We start from the raw sequence: 18,475 nt of genomic DNA on the forward strand, positions 1-18,475 counted from the left end.
TTAGAGTCATTGATTCTTTGTGTTGTTTTCTTTGTTCCCATTTCGTTAATTGCTGCTTTGATTTTTATTATTTCTTGCCTGTCATCTGCTGGGTTTGGGTTTGGTTTGTTTTTTTCTTGAGTTGCAAACCATTTTCTGACCTTATGGATGCTCAAGGTTCTAAACTTCTCTCCTAGAACTGCTTTTTATGTGCTCCAGAGGTTTTGTTGTGTTGTTTTCATAGTCGTTTAGTTCCATGAATATCTTTGTTTCTTTTTTGACCTATCCATTGCTCAGTAATGAGATGTTTAATCTCCATGCATTTAGAGTTTATGCATTTTCTGGAGGATTTTTTTGCTATCAACTTTTATTGTGTAATATTGGGTAGAATACATGGAGTTGTATTTGTTAAGGTTTGTTTTGTGATCAAGTATGTGGCCTGTTTTAGAAAAGCTTCCATGTGCTGCTGAGTAAAATATGTTTGGCATTTGGGTGGAACAGTCTGTCGATATCTGTTAGAGCTGTTTGATTCTGAGGTTTCTCTGTTATTTTTTATCTATTAGAGAAAGTGGGGTATTGAAATCACCTACAGTAATTGGGTTTGTGTTAATCTGTGTCATTAGTTTGTTTTCTTTTTTTATTTAAGACTTAAAAAATTGTGTGTTATGGATATTTTGTCTGCCAATGTGTCTCTGTGTGGGCCTGGTGCCTGTGAAGGTGAGCAAACATCAGATCCCAGGGAACCCTTAGGAGGCACAGTATGGGTGTTGGGAATCGAACCCAGGTTCTCTGGAAGTCCAGTCAGTGCTTGTTCCTGTGGCTGCTGAGCCACATTGGGCGCAGCAGAGTTTGATGCATGGGAATTTTCCTGATTAATTGATTCCTTGATTAGAATGAAGTGTTCTTCTTTGTCTATTCTGATTAGTTTTAGTTTGTCAGATATTTTGTCAGGTACTAGGATGGCCATGCCTGCCTACTTCTTGATCTCTTTTTCTTAGAACCACCTTTCACTTCAAGGTGGTGTCGTTAAAGCTGAGTTTCCTAAGATGATTGATAAATGGATTTTGTTTTGTTTTGTTTTGTTTTTAACTTTTTATTTTATGTGTCTTAATGTTTTGCCTCATGTATGTCTGGGTGAGGGTGTCAGATCCCCTGCACTAGAGGTAGAGACAGCTGTGAGCTGTCATGTGGGTGCCGAAACTTGAACCTGGGTCCTCTAAAGGAGTAGCCAGTGCTCTTCACTGCTGAACCAACTGTTTAGACCCCTGGGTTTTGTTTCTTTTTTTTTTCTTATTAAATATTTATTTATTTATTTATTTATTATGTATGCAATATTCTTTCTGTGTGTATGCTTGAAGGCCAGAAGAGGGCACCAGATCTCATTACAGATGGTTGTGAGCCACCATGTGGTTGCTGGGAATTGAACTCAGGACCTCTGGAAGAGCAGGCAATGCTTTTAACCGCTGAGCCATCTCTCCAGCCCCCTGGGTTTTGTTTCTTAATCCATTCAGCTAACCTGTGTCTTTTGGTTAAAGAGTTCAGGAAATTGAATAGAGTTATTATTTAAAAGATGTGTGTGTATGTGTGTGTGTGTGTGTATTGAAGTCAGTTTGTTGCTTTTTTTTCCTGCTAATTTGTGTTCTTCGTTGTACTTTGTATTTCATTAATTTTAGCTTTGTTTCCTTCCTAAGTCTCTTGGCTGTGTTTGTTCTTCTCTTCATTTGGAGTCTTGCTTCCAGTATTCTGTCGAGCATTTTTTTGTTGTTAGAAATTAATTTTTTAAGGTATGGATCATGGAAAATTCGTTTCTTTCTTACCTACAGCAGATAATTTGCCAAGTACATGACCTTGGTTGGTAGCCGTGGCTTTAGAGCTTAGAGTGCATGCTCCAGAAATGAGAGGTCATCTCTGAGAAGTCCTTCCTGGGACTTCAGAAAACAGGGGTTTTCTGAAGGGCTTTCCTTTATATGTGACTTGTGTTTTTTCCCTGGCAGCTTCCAAGATTTTTTATTTGTTCTGTATCTTTAGTGTCTTTGCTATGATATGCTGTGGGGTGTTTCTTTTCTGGCTTTGTATGGTGTTCCTTGTGCTTCCGATGTCTATATGGGTGTGTCCTTCCTTAATTTGGGGGAAGTTTGCTTCTGTGGTCTTGTTGAAGACCTGGGATTCTTCTGCCTCACTTTTGCCTATAATTAAAAGATTGGTCTTTTGATAGTGTCCCACATTTCCTGAATGTTCCTTTCCTGTGCTTCAATATTATTTTATTTTCTTTGCTTCTTTCATCCGGAGTCTCTTCTTTACCTTGGAGTCCTGATATTCTGCCTTCTGCTTGATTCATTCACTCGCCAGACTTTCCCTGCAGTTTTCTAATCAGGATATTGAGGTTTTTTAATTCCATCTTCATTTCAACATGTGTTCACTTCAGTGTTTCTCTTTATTGAATTCGGCTTTCAGATTGTGAATTATCTTCATCATTTTATTCATCCATGTATTTGTATTTTCTTGGACATCACTCGGGTGTTTCTCATTCCCCTCGTAGGGAATGAATGTATTTGATGATGTATTTGATGATGCCTTTAAATTTCTTGACTTTTTTGATAAAGTTTATGCTTGTGCTTTTAAATTGTGTCCTGGGGTTCACGTAGGTAGTTCTCAATAGAGAACACTTCAGTAAGACTACTGGGTTTGATGGGAAATATGCTGTCATGGCCATTCATGTTATTTTTGCTGGCTGTGGGGATTTGACCTGGGCATGTGGACTTCTTTGTTTGGTTGTATGTCTGAAAGTGAAAATCTGGTCTTCCCTGGGTTGGGCCAGTGCAGATGTATGGCCTGAGTCAGGTCACACAAAACTAGTGCATGAGCTGTGTGTTAGACCACATAAAGATGGCTCCCTGTGGTCTAGGGCTAGGCTGGTGGGTGCAGCGATGGCAATGGCAGATGGAAAGATTGGAGAGGAAAGGAGTGTCTCACCAGTCAAGGATGGCTCTTGAAGAAAGCAGGTTCAATGGATCTGGAGCTAGGCTTGTGGGTGTGGATATGGTAACTGGTTTTTGTTGTTGTTTTGCTTTTATTTATGAAGGGGGAATGAATGCAGGCGGGTGGGAGATGAAGGAAGTGACTTACTCAGCAGAGGTGTCTCAGTAACAAAGAGGGTGTGTGGATGTTGCTCTAGAACTGGCCTTTGTATTTGCAAGTAATGACAGGAGAGTGTTGTAGTGGTGTCTTAACTAGGATTTCTATTGCTGGGGTAAAACATGTGATCAAAAACAGCTTGGGAGGAAGGGTTTATTTCTTCAAGTTCACAGTTCATCATATCCAGACAGTCAGGGCGAGAGCTCAAGGCAGGAACGTGGAAGTAGGAACTGATGAAGAGACGGAAGAGGAGTATTACCTGGTGACTTGCTCCCCATGGCTTGCTCAGCATTCTTTCTTATAGCACCCAGGACCACCAGCCCAGGGGTGGCACTGCCCACAGTGAGCTGGACCCTCCCATATCGATTATCAATTCAAAAAATGTAATACTGGCTTATGGGCATTTTCTCGATTGACGCTCCCTCTTCCCAAATGACTTGTGTCAAGCAGACATAGAGCTAACTAGTCTGCACAGATGGCAAAGGGAAGAACAGACTTACTAGGTGATGTGGTTCAGGTCTAGACCTAGGCTTGTTCTTTTTGCACATGGTTGCTTGTTGGCAGAAGAGTGGGGAAGGGGAAGAAGTCATTTTCCCAGGAAAAGTGGCTAGGGAACCTGATATAATATTTATGTTTTGATAATTTTCTGTATGTATACAATGTATTTTGATCATATCCACCCTGCACTGTCTCTCCTCAATTTCATGTTCTTTATCTATTTGTATCTTTAACTACATTCCTTCTAGAGAATTAGTCCTTGGTTGAATCTGAGGGAACAAAATTAGAAAAATCATGTAATTGCTTATCTTGTTAATCTCAGTGTTATATACAAAACTGTATCAGGACAATATGTTAGTTACTGGCGATAAGATTAGAGAAAGTAAGTTTTTCCCTCATAGTATCCTGTAGTAAAAGGGAGCGGCGGGCTGTGTTCCTGGCACCTGGCCGCTTAACTCCCGAAATAATCACACAGAGATCTGTATTAATTAAATTGCTCCCTGGCCCATTATTTCTAGCCTCATATTAGCTAACTCTCACATACTGATCTAACCCATTTCTAATAATCTGTCCTGCCACTTGACTGTGGCTTACCAGCATGAGTCTAACCAGTGTCCATCTCGGCGAGGAGAGCCATGGCGTCTGCCACACTGCCTTCTTCCTCCCAGAATTCTGTTCTGTCTACTCCACCCACCTAAGGGCTGGCCTATCAAAAGGCCAAGGCAGCTTCTTTATTTAACCAATGAAAGTAACGCATAGACAGAAGACCCTCCTACACCAGTATCCATTGTTTTAAAAAGCAGTTGTGCAATTTTTCATTCCCACCAGCGTTATTTGTGGGTTCTAGTTTATTTACATCTTTAAGAGTTATTTTTGTCCTTTTTTTGGTTTTAGTCACATTAGAAGGTGTGAAATGTGTCACGTCATGGTATTGATTTGCATTTCTTAGATAGTTAATTCTGTCAAGCATCATTTCAGGTGATTGCTGTTTATTTATCTTTATACCTGTTCATACTGTTCGCCTGTTTTGAAGATTTGCACATTTAATTATGAGCTGTTTATGTTTTCTGAGAATATGCCCCTTATCAGTTTGTATATTCTGGGTACATGTCCCTTCTATACATAAGTTGCATATATTTTTCTGTTACTCTGTAGGAATTATCTCACATACTTATGTAAAATGAATGTATCCACAAAAGTATGTATTTCCTTTCTTATTAATTTTTGAGACAGTCTCTGTATTCTAAGCTGACTAAGAGCTCACTGTATGGTTTAGACTGAGCTTGAATATTCTGCCTCAACAACCCTGGTGCTGGGATGCTAGGTATGTACTAGGATTACAGGGCCAGTTTGAAGTGTCCTGAGAAATATTTAGAGGCAATTGTTGTCTGGTCTTTATTTCTCAAAAATAGTTTTGTGTAAGTCAACTAAGTGCTGGTTTTTCTGTGTAAGGTTATGAACAGTATCAGAGATTGCTTTGTGACGGGGAAATGGGAAGATGAGAAAGATGCCGCCAAGATCTTAGCAGCAGATGGTAAGTAAGGGCTGCATATTTCCTTTGTATGTCTGAGCGTGCACACACCTCTGAAGCAGCAACAGCCACCGTAGGTATCATTTCTCAGGTGGTGGTCCTTCCTCAGGCACTGCCGGCTCGAGTCCTGATCTCTCATTTCCCTGAGCTCACTAAGTATGTTAGGCTGGCTGCCCAGCAAGACCCAGGGATCCGCCTCTTTAACTGGGTTTGCCAGACACTTGGTTTTGTTTACATGAATTCTGGGGAGAGAACTTAGGTCTTTGAATTTGCAAGTACAAGGACTTTACCAGCAGCCATTCTTACCTTCATGTTTTCTTTAATGCTATCGTCAGGTTGAAGTTTAGTCCGCTGTGAGTGCTGTGGGGAACTGACATAAGACCCGCACATTTGCTCTATGGGGACTTTAAAGGAAAGTGAGAAACCTCCTACAGGTTTTGTTATAAATAAATGTATTTATGTGGGTGGGGGTTGTCCTCAACATGTTTGTTTTAGTGAATGTAATAGTCATGGAAATTTTGAAGTAAAAGGTACATACCAATAGCAGAAAGTTTTAGAAAGGACATATAATACTAAAAGTCTGCTGTACATAAAAGATCTGTTAACATTTTGAGATCTCTCCTCCTACTCATAATGGAAAAGGCCTGGAATACATCCTCAGTAATAGAGTTCTCATCTAAGATACAGAGGCCTTGAGTTCATTCCCGGTATCCCACAACACACACACACACACACACACACACACACACACACACACACACACACACAGAGAGAGAGAGAGAGAGAGAGAGAGAGAGAGAGAGAGAGAGCGAGAGAGAGAGAGAGCGAGAGAGAGAGAGAGCGAGCATGATTTTCAGATAACTCTTGGATCACCTTTTGTAGTCCACAGTTACCATTTTTATCCTGAAGGTCATTTTGTTCTAGTGTCCATAAGCAGGGTACCTTAGCATCTGTTTTATTGCTTTCATTCAGCTTTGAGTATTATATATAAATTTTGGGCTGGAGTTTAGATTTTATTTAGAAATTTTTATAAATGTATTCTTAGTTTTCGTTGTATAAATATTTTGCCTGCGTGTATGTACACCATGTGTGTGCCGGGTGCCCCTGAAGGCCAGAAGGGGTTGTCAGGTGTGCTGGACCCAGTGTTACAGAAAGCTTTTGTGAAAGAAAGCAGTGTCTGCTGATGTTCCTTTTGTGCCCCCTGGTGACATCATAAAACTCTTACATGGCTAGCATGTGTGTGGAGACAGAAGACAGCCTGCAGGAGCTGGGGGTCCTAGGGACTGGTCTCAGGTCTTCAGGCTTGGCAGTGGGCCCCTCTGCTTACTGGGCTGTGTCACTAGCCCTGTTATATTTTATTGATTTTTTTTTAGTGTGTAAATTTCCAACACAGTTCTAGTTATATACTTAAATTGTTTTTATTATAAATAAGGGCTTTCTATCTGTTATGTGAATATATCTTAATAACAGTAAATGTCAACCTCCCAAAGGCATTCTTAACTTGTGTATTTTAAAGAGGAAAGCCTGTAACAGAACCCAGAGCTCTACAATGAGCAAATAGATGAATTAATGAACTCTTCCTATGAGCTCCACATTGTTTTGAGCTCCAGTTTTGTTCCAGGTTCTGTACTTACATTGTCTTAGCTTTCCCCAGGCACGGTGCCCTCTGTTGTGTTGTCTTCTCTGAGACACTTCACATGGGCTGCTATCAGGCTGTCTCTTCACTCATTCTTTGAAATGTTTTGGAGCTGACCTTCCTGGCTGCAATTATACAGTGTCCATTACTTTGACGTGAGAGATAAGTGAGGTTTAAGTCTCAGATCTGTTTACTTTTCCTACATGTAAGTCCATGTAAGTTAGGACTCATGTATAGTGATGGAAACACCAGAAATGAGGTTTGGATTGCAGGCACAGGGTTGGCCAGGCTGGGCGGTGCTAGTGTCACAGACAGACATGGAAATGTTCTTTTTCAGAGGAGCTCTATGGGGACTTCGAAGACCTAGAAACCGGGGACGTGCACAAAGGAAAACCAGGTCCGGATACTCAGGTATGGCTTTGATGTAGCTCTGCCAGCTTGATGCGGTCAGTGTGTCTTATGGGGTCTGCTTTGGGCAATGTAGATCTTGACTCCCCTGTCATGGATAGAGAGCTTCCTAGAGAGTGGCAGATGAGCAACAGTTCATTTGTACAGCGTATGGATGCTGCCACTGTCAGCCCTCCTCCTTGCTGTAGTCATCTGTCAAGCTCATGCTTTTTATTTGTCTTTCTTTTGCCAACATTCAATGATAAAAGCACAATTTAAAAAAAAAAGTTCCTTGTTCTTCCAGATAGTAGTTTGAACAGTGTCTTGGAGCATCTAGCTGGGGGACACTTCTCTCGTGCAATTTGCCACACCCAGATCAGCGCCAAAGTCTGTTTGGTCATGATAGTCATATCAAAGAATTTGTAAGCTCAAACACTATAAAAATCTGCTTTGTTTAAAGAAAGTTCTCCCTAAGCTTCTCAATACTTTTTAATCTGGAAATTTAAGAGTGAAGATACAGAAGAAGACATTAAGGAAGAAAATGACCCAGATGAGGAGGAAAGTGCCAAGAAAAAGCACCTGAATAAGAAGAGGAAGTTGAAGGAGCTGTTTGATGCGGAGTACGATGGGGGAGAAAGCACATATTTCGATGATCTTAAGGGTGAAATGCAGAGGCAAGCCCAGGTAAGAAAGCAGGCAGTCCTTGACCGCCTGCCAAGGCAGCGCCACCTACTGGCCTGCTCCTCATTTTCCTTTGACTTTGAGCCCAGATTGGAATTGTGTGATGGGATTCTTCAGACCTTGATTGCCTTCTCTTCTCATCAGCACCACCTTGTACCAAGCCCCACATACTTGGCAAGCGGTGATGACTGAGACATGGTCCCTGCTTCCAAGGAACTCATGCCGTTGAGGCAGGATAGAAAAGTTAAGGGAACGTGAGAAGAGAGGTACTTATTCTGGGATCTAGTTTATATTTTGTACAAGAAACACCAACACAGTTGAAAAATCAGAACCGCCTACAAAGATAACACTTCAAGAATGTTAAAAATCCTCAAACTATAATTTTTTTCAGGCCAAATTGTTTGTGGCCTTGGATTTAAACATGTTAGCACTCTTCTCTGAACTCATTTCTAAATCTAAACAGTGCATCACATAAAAACCACCTAAAATTTCATTTACAAAGGAAAGTTGTTTTTCTGTGTATGTGTGTGTGAATGCACGCCTCTGAGCATCTGTGTAGCTAAAAGAGGACATCTGCCATGCTCCGTTGCTGTCTACTGTCGTCCTTTGAGACAGATTTCCTGCTGAACCCTGCTGGAGCACTGCTGGTAGACCCCCAAGCTCCCCATTTCCACCTACCACAGAGCTGAGGTTGTAGGCATGCATAGCCATGCCTACTTTTTATGTGTGTTCTGGGGGTCCAAACTAGGTCCTCATGCCTGCACATAGCAAGCATTCTTACTGAGCCATCTCCCCAGCCCACTAAAGAAGGCACTTTAAGATGAGTAAATAAACCAGCTTATATATATTTCACTTAAATAAACTTTAGTTTTTAAGCTTGATACCTTGTAAATTACATACTTTAAAAAAATATAGCTTACAAAGATGCAGAAAGTTACCTCTCATTATAAGGACAGCTAAGGAAGAGTCACTCTCAAGAAGTCCACACCTTGACTTGTAGCTGCACACTGCCTGTCTCTCTTATTACCTGGCAAGCTGTAACTTAGCCTCTCTCCAATTGCCCTGAAGTTCCTAAGGGTCTGGTTTACCTGAGTGGAGATCCCTAAAGGCTGCTGGTAGTGGTGCTGACTGCATCTCTTGGCACTGACATATTGATGTACGGAACAAGCCTAGGTTCAAATTCTGATCACTTAATGCTTTGAACAAGTAGCTGAATGGTTTGTTTGACTTATGTGCACAAAGTTCTTTCTGGGGGAGTTTCGACACATCTTGGTTGTTCAGATGGTATTACATGTCAAGGCGGATGCAGATGGGAGAGGAGTGCATGCAGAAGGAGAAGTGGGGGTGCTCCTGCTTATGGCCATGGTGGGCGGTGATTTCACCAGAAGCAGACACAAAAGACACAAAGCTGTGCACAGTTGATGGAGTGTTTGAGTCACACTTTGTTGGTGGAAGCACTGAGAATTCCTTTGAACTTGAAAATGTGGTTGGCAAGCTTTGCTCACCTAGACCTTCATCTGGTCAGAGAAAGTGTCTCTGCCTCTCACTTCAGCACATCCTAAGATTGGAAGGGTAGAGACTCCGGTGTGAAGAAGTGTCTCCTGGTAGTCATAAATTAGTGGTTTCCAGTCTGTATTGACTTTTTTACAGGAGTGACTAAACAATACAGAGATAATCTTTGTAGTCTCTAGTTCAAGCCATTTGCAATTTAAAATTTTTTTGTTTTTCAAGTTTACTAAGAATATAGTGTTCTGTCTGCATGTGTGCCTGCAGGCCAGAAGAGGGCGCCAGATCTCATTACAGATGGTTGTGAGCCACCATGTGGTTTCTGGGAACTGGACTCAGTACCTCTGGAAGAGTAGCCAGTGTTCTTACCCACTGAGCCATCTCTCTAGCCCCAGAATTTAAAACCTTGTGGGCAGTTATACAGAACTTCATGTTTTCCTGAGTGGTGTGGGGCTTAGGGAAGGTTTTAGGCAGAAAAAGACAGTCATGATCTCTCCCTTTTGAAGGGATGCAGGGAGCAAGGTAGTTCAGTTTGGGTGGAGATGGCAGTGTAGGTGAGGTCTAAATGTAATTTTTTCCAAAGGATGGATCGGTAGGTTTTCTGGTGGACTATATGTAGGAGTAGAGAGTGAGTGGAAGCTCACCTGGAAATTCCTGAACAGGTCAGTTTTCATGGTAAGGTAGGAAGCCTCTAGGTAGTGTAGCTTTGATAACTGGTTAGGTTAGTGATGATGCTCACACAAACAGTGTTAAGTTCAATCAGGGCCTTGACGCGCAGGACTCAAGCTCCTTCAAGCCATAAGGTAGCTAGGGAAATTAGCAAGAGAGGGAGAACAGTTGAGTGGAGAGATGGGGCATAGGCTGAAGAGTGGCCAAGAGACGGAGATTTCAAAGAGCAGGTGTGCCAAAAGCCAACATTTATATACAGAATATACTTCAGTTCTTATTGCTAGGGACGGAACAACCACTGGATAAGGCATGGCAGAGGTCTGTGGTGACTGGCAAATGCTTTCAAACAATGGTAGGTGAAGGCGGCTACAAGACAAGCAGCTGCTGGTCTGGAGACTGACTCAGAGGAAACATGGAATTTTGTTCAAAGTGAAGCAGAGAAATGGAGCAATAGTTGGTGAAGAAAGAGGACTCAAAGGATTTTGAAAAAATGAGAAAAAAAAAGTTCTTTTGGGAACCGAAAGTTTGCCCTTGAATAGAGATGTGATTTAATAATCTGTAGACTGTTGCCCCCTGTGCATGCTGGGTCACAGACACATGTCAATACAAGTGCAGTGTGCAACCTTAATAAACCATGCACTCAGAAGACTGAGGCTTGTCTTGAATACACAGATCTTGTTAAAAAGAAATTATTTTGCCACGTTGTTACTTGTCCTTAACCCACAGTGCAGAGTCATAATAAAAGCCTGTGTGGGTACAAACACCAGAACATAGCTGTCTGGAAGCAGAAACAGCTAGAATGAGGATAAGGGACAATGGATTGGCTGTCCTAAGACTGATGATGAACAAAGTTATATAAAATGATTGCCAGAGAGCCAGGAGAGTTAGAGTATAGCCCAACACCATTTGCTGAGCACCATTCAGAGATCCTTTTGGAGTTAGTGGCTGTGACTTGGAGCAACAGAAAATACAGTTGGAAAATATCTTAAAGTTGTAAATATTTTAGAGTTGAAGAGGATATGGCTTTTTATTACAATAAAAACCTAAATTGTTGTGTCCATGATTCCTTTGTATTTTTAAAAATTTAATCTTAATGTTGACTAAGAATACTGGTGGTGTGGGTTCATTGTGCTTCTGTTCTGGTCCCTTTTCTCATCTGTAGCTTAACCATGCTGAATTTGAAGACCAAGAAGATGAAACCAGAGTTCAATATGAGGGTTTTCGACCTGGAATGTATGTTCGAATTGAGATTGAAAACATCCCCTGTGAATTCGTGCAGAACTTCGACCCACACTACCCAATTATTCTGGGTGGTTTGGGCAATAGTGAGGGCACTGTGGGATATGTGCAGGTAGGTGCTTTTTGCTGCAGGCTTGGAGACAGGTTATTTGGATGTACACTGTTTTATTGAATGTTTATGTCTCTAGATGCGCCTCAAGAAACATCGCTGGTATAAGAAAATCCTCAAGTCTCGAGATCCAATTATTTTTTCTGTAGGATGGAGGAGGTTTCAGACAATCCCACTGTACTATATTGAAGACCACAATGGCAGACAGAGGCTTCTAAAATACACCCCACAGCACATGCATTGTGGAGCAACTTTCTGGGGTAAATTGTGATTATAATAATATAGGATCAGTTTTTGCCATTTAGGGTTATATATTGCTGTATGTTCTCCGCTTGTCACGAAAGCCCAACTTCAAAGATTTGTTTATTTGAGAAAAGGGGTTGGAGTAAAATGTGTGGTCTATTATATTTTCTTTTCTGTTTTCTTTAAGGTCCTATCACCCCACAAGGAACTGGATTTTTGGCAATACAGTCTGTCAGTGGTGCAATGGTAAGTATCAGAGATGCATTCTTCATCAGTCAGTCAAATGAACTAGAGACTGTGAACTGAATTCATGAAGCTAAGTTGAAAATCAACCACTTTTGATATGTTTCTCCTTGCCCTGCGTCTTCCTCAGCCTTTGTCCTCCCTCCCTCTTTCTCCTTCCTTTCTTATTTCTCTACCTTCCTCCTTCCCTCCCTCCCTCTCTTACTCCCTCCCTCCCCGCTTTTCTTTCTAAGAAGGTCTTGATATGTAGCCCAGACTGGCCTAGAACTCGCAAACCTCAGCCATCTGAATGTCGGAATTCCTGGTGTGAATCGCCCTGCCTGGCTTTCCTAGGTAGAGTGTGGGAGTCATGAGAGAGGGAGAATCATAATGGCACTGACATCACTGTATAATTTAGTGCCTTGTTTGAGCTTACTTAAAAAGTCTGTAATTGTGTTCACTGGATACTAATTATTGCAGCACGTTTTATGAATCCATTGTAACCCTTTAAGCATGGTGCTGTCCCTTAGTAGTGATGTGGACAAACTGCTCACAGTTGTCTTTGACTGGGCAGAAAACAAGCTTCGTTTATTGGCTCTACATAACATATGAGAAAAAAGAGTAATAAATAGGCAGTCTACCTAGAGGTCCAAAATCTCATTTTTAAATGTTGCAACTGAATTTGCCTTTTCCTTTTCTGAGTTGATTGTTGTTGTGAAACCGTTACTATGAAATCACTCTCAGGAGCATATTCAAGTTAGCAGCAGTGACTTAGCATCCTTAAAATCCTGGTTTACAGCCAGGGAGGTGGAGGCAGCATTCTAGGACATCCTGTGCCACAGAGTTGGTGAGCCCAGGCGCATTAGACTGTTTCTACAGCAAACAAAACTGTAAATAAGTACCTACTAAGAAAAGAAATGAAATTCTGTCTTTGTAGCCGTTTATGTGAATGAAAATTTGGTATTATTACATCAGATAATTGTAATTTTTCTTTTTATATTATTATTTTCAAATTTTTGTTGTTCTTTTTAGCCTGACTTTCGGATTGCTGCGACTGGAGTTGTCCTTGACCTGGATAAATCCATAAAAATTGTGAAGAAATTAAAGCTAACTGGTTTTCCTTTTAAAATATTCAAGAATACTTCATTTATTAAGGTCTGTATATCCTTTAACAAGTTATATATTGTTAAAGAAAGAATAGAATGTTCTTTTATTACCTAGAATATTTAGAGCTAGCAGTATTTCCAATGTGGTTTTTCTTCTCAGGTTTTGAGATAATTTTATGTTTGTAATGGGCTATCTTTGGGGTAGAAGCTGAAGTCTAGCTACAAGTTCGTCTGTGGGTCCTACACATCATCCACAAGCATGAAGGTCCTGTTAGACAGCGTCTAGATGTGCATTTGTTTTGACTGGGAGTCATGAAGTGGGGTTAGATAGCAGATTTTCCTGTACTTTAAAGTGCAAGTTTAGAGTTTTTAGGAAACTGTTTGAAATCTTGACTTTTGATATATATATCAAATATATATATATATATAATTTTTATTGATTTGTACTGCACTTAAAGTCAGGAATACTTAGTAACTATAGCTGTGAGACTATCCCAGAACCAACACAGACTCACTTATTACTTTAAAGCTGCATTAGTGAGGGGAAAGAAAATATTACATTTGTCTGATTGTTGAGTAGAAAGTACAAAGCAGTTTGCAGCAAACGGCAAGATTTCAGCAGACTGTGCACTTAGCTTCACAGGCTCAGAGAGGGCAGGTGGGAAGCTTCATTCGGAATAAGATCGTGAGGGCAGGCGGTGAGCTCAGTGCTTGTACAGAGGGAGGTACAGTGGTAGAGTGCCTGTGAAGCCTGCACAGAAGAGGATGCTGAGGCTGGCTAGGCCACTTCACACCCATAAATTACCTCTTTGCTCTTGTAGAGTTTATTTCCGTGAAAATAAAGTTGAGTAGCATACTTTTTGATGTTAGTAATTTCACGTTTAGTGAATTGATTTTTGTTTTTTAACCAGTGATATAAATGGTAATGTATATATATGTTTTTATTTTGTTGCATTTAGGGAATGTTTAACTCTGCCTTGGAAGTAGCCAAATTTGAAGGTGCGGTCATTCGAACTGTCAGTGGAATAAGGGGACAAATCAAGAAAGCGCTCCGGGCTCCAGAAGGGGCATTCAGGGCCACCTTTGAGGACAAGTTGCTAATGAGTGGTAAGACTCCTTTGTCCCCTGTGCTGAGGACACTGCTGTTTGTTACTGGTTTGTTACTGACTCTCGCTGGTATTGATTAGAAGGAGTTTTGATCTCCAGGCCTGTCAGCTCCAGCCCTGTCCAGTTGGAGTGTCCACACTGTGTTTGTACTTGCTGGGCTCACACCCACAGCCTTGGGGTAGTTAGCAGGAGTTTAATTGGCTAAGTTCTTTTTCCAATACGTTTAATCAGGTAGAGATGTTGGGGCGACTTGGGGTGTGCACATGTATGTGTATCACTCGAGATGGATACAGACCTTTGGAAACTTCTTTTAGATATTGTTTTCATGCGGACTTGGTATCCTGTCTCCATTCCGGCCTTCTATAACCCTGTAACATCTTTGCTGAAACCCGTGGGTGAGAAAGACACCTGGTCAGGGATGCGGACAACATATCAGCTGAGGCTTGCCCATGGCATCAAACTGAAGCCAAACAAGGACTCACTCTATAAGGTAAGGAAGGGCCTTTGTGTCTGTGTTCTAGCAGCATCACTCAGGGGCTTTATTTGTACTATTTTAGTTCTTATGGCACCAGAGATCAAACCAAATATCAACCCTGTAATGACCTATTTATATGACTTGTATTTTCAATTATAAAGTCAGGTGCTGAATCTGATTTGAACAATTATATATTTGTTTGCTGTTTTGGGGGAAGAACACAGAAAAATGGTGCCAGTGGTTTTCTCAGAATTGGAAATGAAATTAAAATATTTTGTAAAATTGTAATGAGAATTATCAATGACATTGTGAGGTGCGTGTGGATTTGCGTGGGTGAAGCAGATGAACATTTTACCATTTCATCCCCGTGCTCAGATACTTTACAAAAATCTCAAACATGAAACACTTGTATGAACCATGGTTCTTGTGTGTATCAGATCTCTTCTGCTCTGGGCATTGTCACACTGGTCCTGCATTTCTGTCATTTTGTATCTTCTCACCCCTGTCTCCCTGTTCTCATCACTCATTTTGTTTCCTTAGGAGAAATGCTTGCTCAGGTGTTTTTCCAATGGTTTTAGATAGGTTGTTTTGGAGGAGCTTCTGGGGGCTGGGGGGCGGGGCTTTCACCCATTGACACTATTATCATTGTTAGACTGAACTGGTTCCTGGCCCTGCTTATTTGTTTTGTGTGGTTTGCTTGTGAGAGCCCTTTTTAAGCCCTGTCCTAACCCCTTTCAGGTAGGCAGCTCACAAATATTCTTTTCCTGTTTAGCTTTTACATTTTGTAGATTGTTCTGTGGTGGGTGCAGAAGCCTTTTACTTTGATGTCATTTCCCTTTGGGGTTTTGTTTCTTTCTGGTGTGACACCCAGAAAAAATATAAGCAATTTTCTCCTGGAAAACATTTAAGGTTTGGGTCTAACATTGAGCCATTTTGAACTGATTTAGCTGTAGGATTAAAAACTTACTTTTATACTTTCAATGAGATACAGTCAAGTTTTTTGACAAGGTTATCTTGTGTCCTTGCTTGCCTTTGCATAGTTGACCACATGGATCTGGAGTCATTTCTGGGCTCTCCCTTCCATACTAATAGTCTGTTTCTATTTTCGTTACTATAGCCTAGTAATACAAGTTTCTAAAGACTGTTTAATTTATTCTTTGGCAATGCACGTGCATTTATATTACATAAGTTATATAAATATAATTATATGTGTGAGTATATGCTGTAGTTAGAATTTCCTTTGGTCTGCTCCCAGCTCCCAGGAAAGACACGAAGACTTAGTAATGAAAGCTCAGCCTTAGCTTAGGCTTGTCCCACTAGCTCTTTTAAATTAGTTTTCCTGTTTCTAGTCATCAGCGTTTTGCCGCAGTGATTTTTACCGTTCACTCTGTGTGTCCTCCTTTCCGGTTTTCTCCATGTCTGACTGGATGTCTCGTTTTCTTTCTTCCCTGAGCCTAAATTCCTCCTACTTACTCTCCCTGCCCAGAAGTCCCACTATACCTTCCCTCTCACTGTAGTCCATTCAGCTTTTTATTACACCAGTCAGGTGCCTTAGGCAGGCAAGATAAGACAGCAACACATCTTTGCATAGTTAAATATTCCACAGCAATATGCGTATATGTATATGTGTATGTCGTGATCATATCCACCCACAGATACCCCCGACCTCTTCCTCCTAGCCCCCCCCCCCACCTTCATGTCCTCTTCTTTATTTTTAAAGAACAGCCTACTGAATTCATGTGGGTCTAGGCTGTCCTCTGCCATTGACTGTACCCCCAAAACAACTACTTTCTCTCTCTAGTAGCCACCAAATGTCAGTAGCTCCTCAGCTACAGGTGGGGCCTCTTATCCCATCCTGTCCTGTTTACCCCTTTTTGGAGAAGGCTTATTCAAGTTCTTTAAATCTGAAAGTTTGAGTTCTGTAGCCAGGGTTCTTCTGAAAGACACTGTGGGTGATATCTTAGAGAAATAGAAGCCCAGCAGAGATGTTCCCTGCACACTGCCTCTCACCTTTGCGTGGCTCCTGCAGAACTCTGTTTACAGTGATCTCTGGAGTGGTTACATATCCAGGTCAGAATATTTCATTTGAGCATAGAATTCAGTGTCTAGATTGTGCCTTGTGTGCTGTCTACTGTCCTTCTGTCAGAATTAAGTTCAACTTTGACTGATGAGGAAGAGAAGTTGACAGTCGCAATGAGATCTAGACTCTCCTTGTTATGCTAGAGAACCACCCCAGATTCCCAAAGAGAAAACCCAAGTTCTCTGCTGAGATACTTTGAATCTCTTATGTTCTGTTGAAGACCCGTAGCTCTGCTCTGTTCAAGTAGGCCTGTTGGCTTTTCAGGAGACCTGTGGCTGTGATGTGTGTACTCTTTGTTTTGCCTAGCTGTGTAGATGCCCGTTGAAGCTGTCCACATTGGATGGGTGATTGAATCCTGATTTCTGGTAGTCAGCAGATGGTAATGTGGCTAGTGTGTAGAAAAGATCTTAGGTACAGTTTTAAGTACGTATAAGTTATACTTTTTTTTATATATAAGTTAGTCTCAGTTTAATTTTTTCCTTTTCAGCCAATCCTGAGACAAAAGAAACATTTTAATTCACTGCACATTCCGAAAGCCTTGCAGAAGGCTCTGCCATTTAAGAACAAGCCCAAGATCCAAGCAAAGGCAGGCAAAGTGCCAAGGGACAAGCAGAGACCGGCTGTCATACGTGAACCTCACGAGAGGAAGGTACTGTCAGAGAGGGACTTATTTCTCATTGTGCTTAGATATGAAAGTAGTGCTTTGGGCAGCACGCTTGTCATTTCCACTGTGTTCTGAGTCTTCACTGGGAAAGCGTAAGGGCCAGACTGATGCAAGGCCCCTGACCTGGAAATTGGGGGGGAAACCCAGAGGCTGTTTGACATCCTTGGTTAGTCATATTCCGCCTATATTTGAATAGGGACACCTGTCTGGTGAACCACTCAGCAGCTAGCTGCATATGATTCCATACAGTGGTAAATGTGGATTGTTTTATCATATTGGTTGTGTCAAATGCATACAAACCTACATCCCCATGCAAGTCAAGATGAATTTTCACTCAGTTTCCATTTGGGATTGAATCTCATTTGATACCAGCAGTCGGTATGGTGAGGTCCTGATCATGTAGGTGACAGGCAGGCTTCGGCTGGCTTGTGCTCACCATCTTTTGTCTTGTTAGGTCCTGGCTCTGCTAGGTGCTCTGAGCACAGTACACAACCATAAAATGAAAAACGCCAAAGAACAGAGAAGCTTGCACAACAAGGAGCACGTGAAGATGAAGCAGAAGGAGGAAGAGGAAAAGCTGAGGCGGCTGAAGGACCTGAGGAAGAAGTTCTTCTCGATCCAGGGTCAGAAGGAGAAACGGAGTCAGAAGTCCAGTCTGAAAGGAGCTAGAGCTAAGGAGAGCTGAAGTGTCTCCATAACGGAGGGGCCGTCCTCTAGAGCAGCAGCCATGGTGACTTCAGTGCTTAGGACACATTAGGGTGTGAGCCCGGGAGACTGAGATGTGTCCTCCTGACTCTGCCTTCAACAGGAACTGTAGTAGAACCTGCCGGTGGGTGTGTGCTTGTTCCCAGTGTCCAGTGAGACGGCACCACATCAGGGGAACCGAGGGCTCGTGAATTAGCTCACTGCTTCTCCCTGTCTCGGTTTATTTTGTGATATAAAAGTATTAAACTATTTTCCCATTAACGCTGGCCAAGTGATTTATTTGAAGGCAGTATATGACAGTTTGCTAGAAATAACTGAGAAATAACTGCTTACTCTGCTGTCTACATGGGGGTCCCGGGGAGGAAAATAGTAACTCAAGCTTTTGGATTCTGTGTGAAAAGTGCATTGTTCTAAGCAATTTTTTTATTAATTTTTTAAAAACTCTTTTTTATTACTGTTCCTAGTGGATAGTAATAAAAATTTCATGTTTTATTTCATTGGTT

General features: G+C 41.5%; 1 protein-coding gene across 1 annotated transcript in view; it reads left to right on the forward strand.

Annotated features, from left to right (window-relative positions):
* Positions 1-18,233, forward strand: part of Bms1 (BMS1 ribosome biogenesis factor) — a 35,673-nt gene extending 17,440 nt beyond the window's left edge. Inside the window, exons 13-23 of the mRNA XM_075983018.1 lie at positions 5,065-5,146; positions 7,117-7,190; positions 7,674-7,850; positions 11,185-11,373; positions 11,450-11,630; positions 11,801-11,859; positions 12,868-12,990; positions 13,901-14,048; positions 14,363-14,538; positions 17,091-17,252; positions 17,722-18,233. Of these exons, the coding sequence (XP_075839133.1) occupies positions 5,065-5,146; positions 7,117-7,190; positions 7,674-7,850; positions 11,185-11,373; positions 11,450-11,630; positions 11,801-11,859; positions 12,868-12,990; positions 13,901-14,048; positions 14,363-14,538; positions 17,091-17,252; positions 17,722-17,952 (1,602 nt within the window). The 3' untranslated portion in view covers positions 17,953-18,233. The remainder of the gene's footprint in view (positions 1-5,064; positions 5,147-7,116; positions 7,191-7,673; positions 7,851-11,184; positions 11,374-11,449; positions 11,631-11,800; positions 11,860-12,867; positions 12,991-13,900; positions 14,049-14,362; positions 14,539-17,090; positions 17,253-17,721) is intronic.
* Positions 18,234-18,475: the final 242 nt, after the last annotated feature.

Source organism: Microtus pennsylvanicus, chromosome 8 (assembly GCF_037038515.1).
Source record: "Microtus pennsylvanicus isolate mMicPen1 chromosome 8, mMicPen1.hap1, whole genome shotgun sequence".
Classification (NCBI taxonomy): Eukaryota; Metazoa; Chordata; class Mammalia; order Rodentia; family Cricetidae; genus Microtus; species Microtus pennsylvanicus.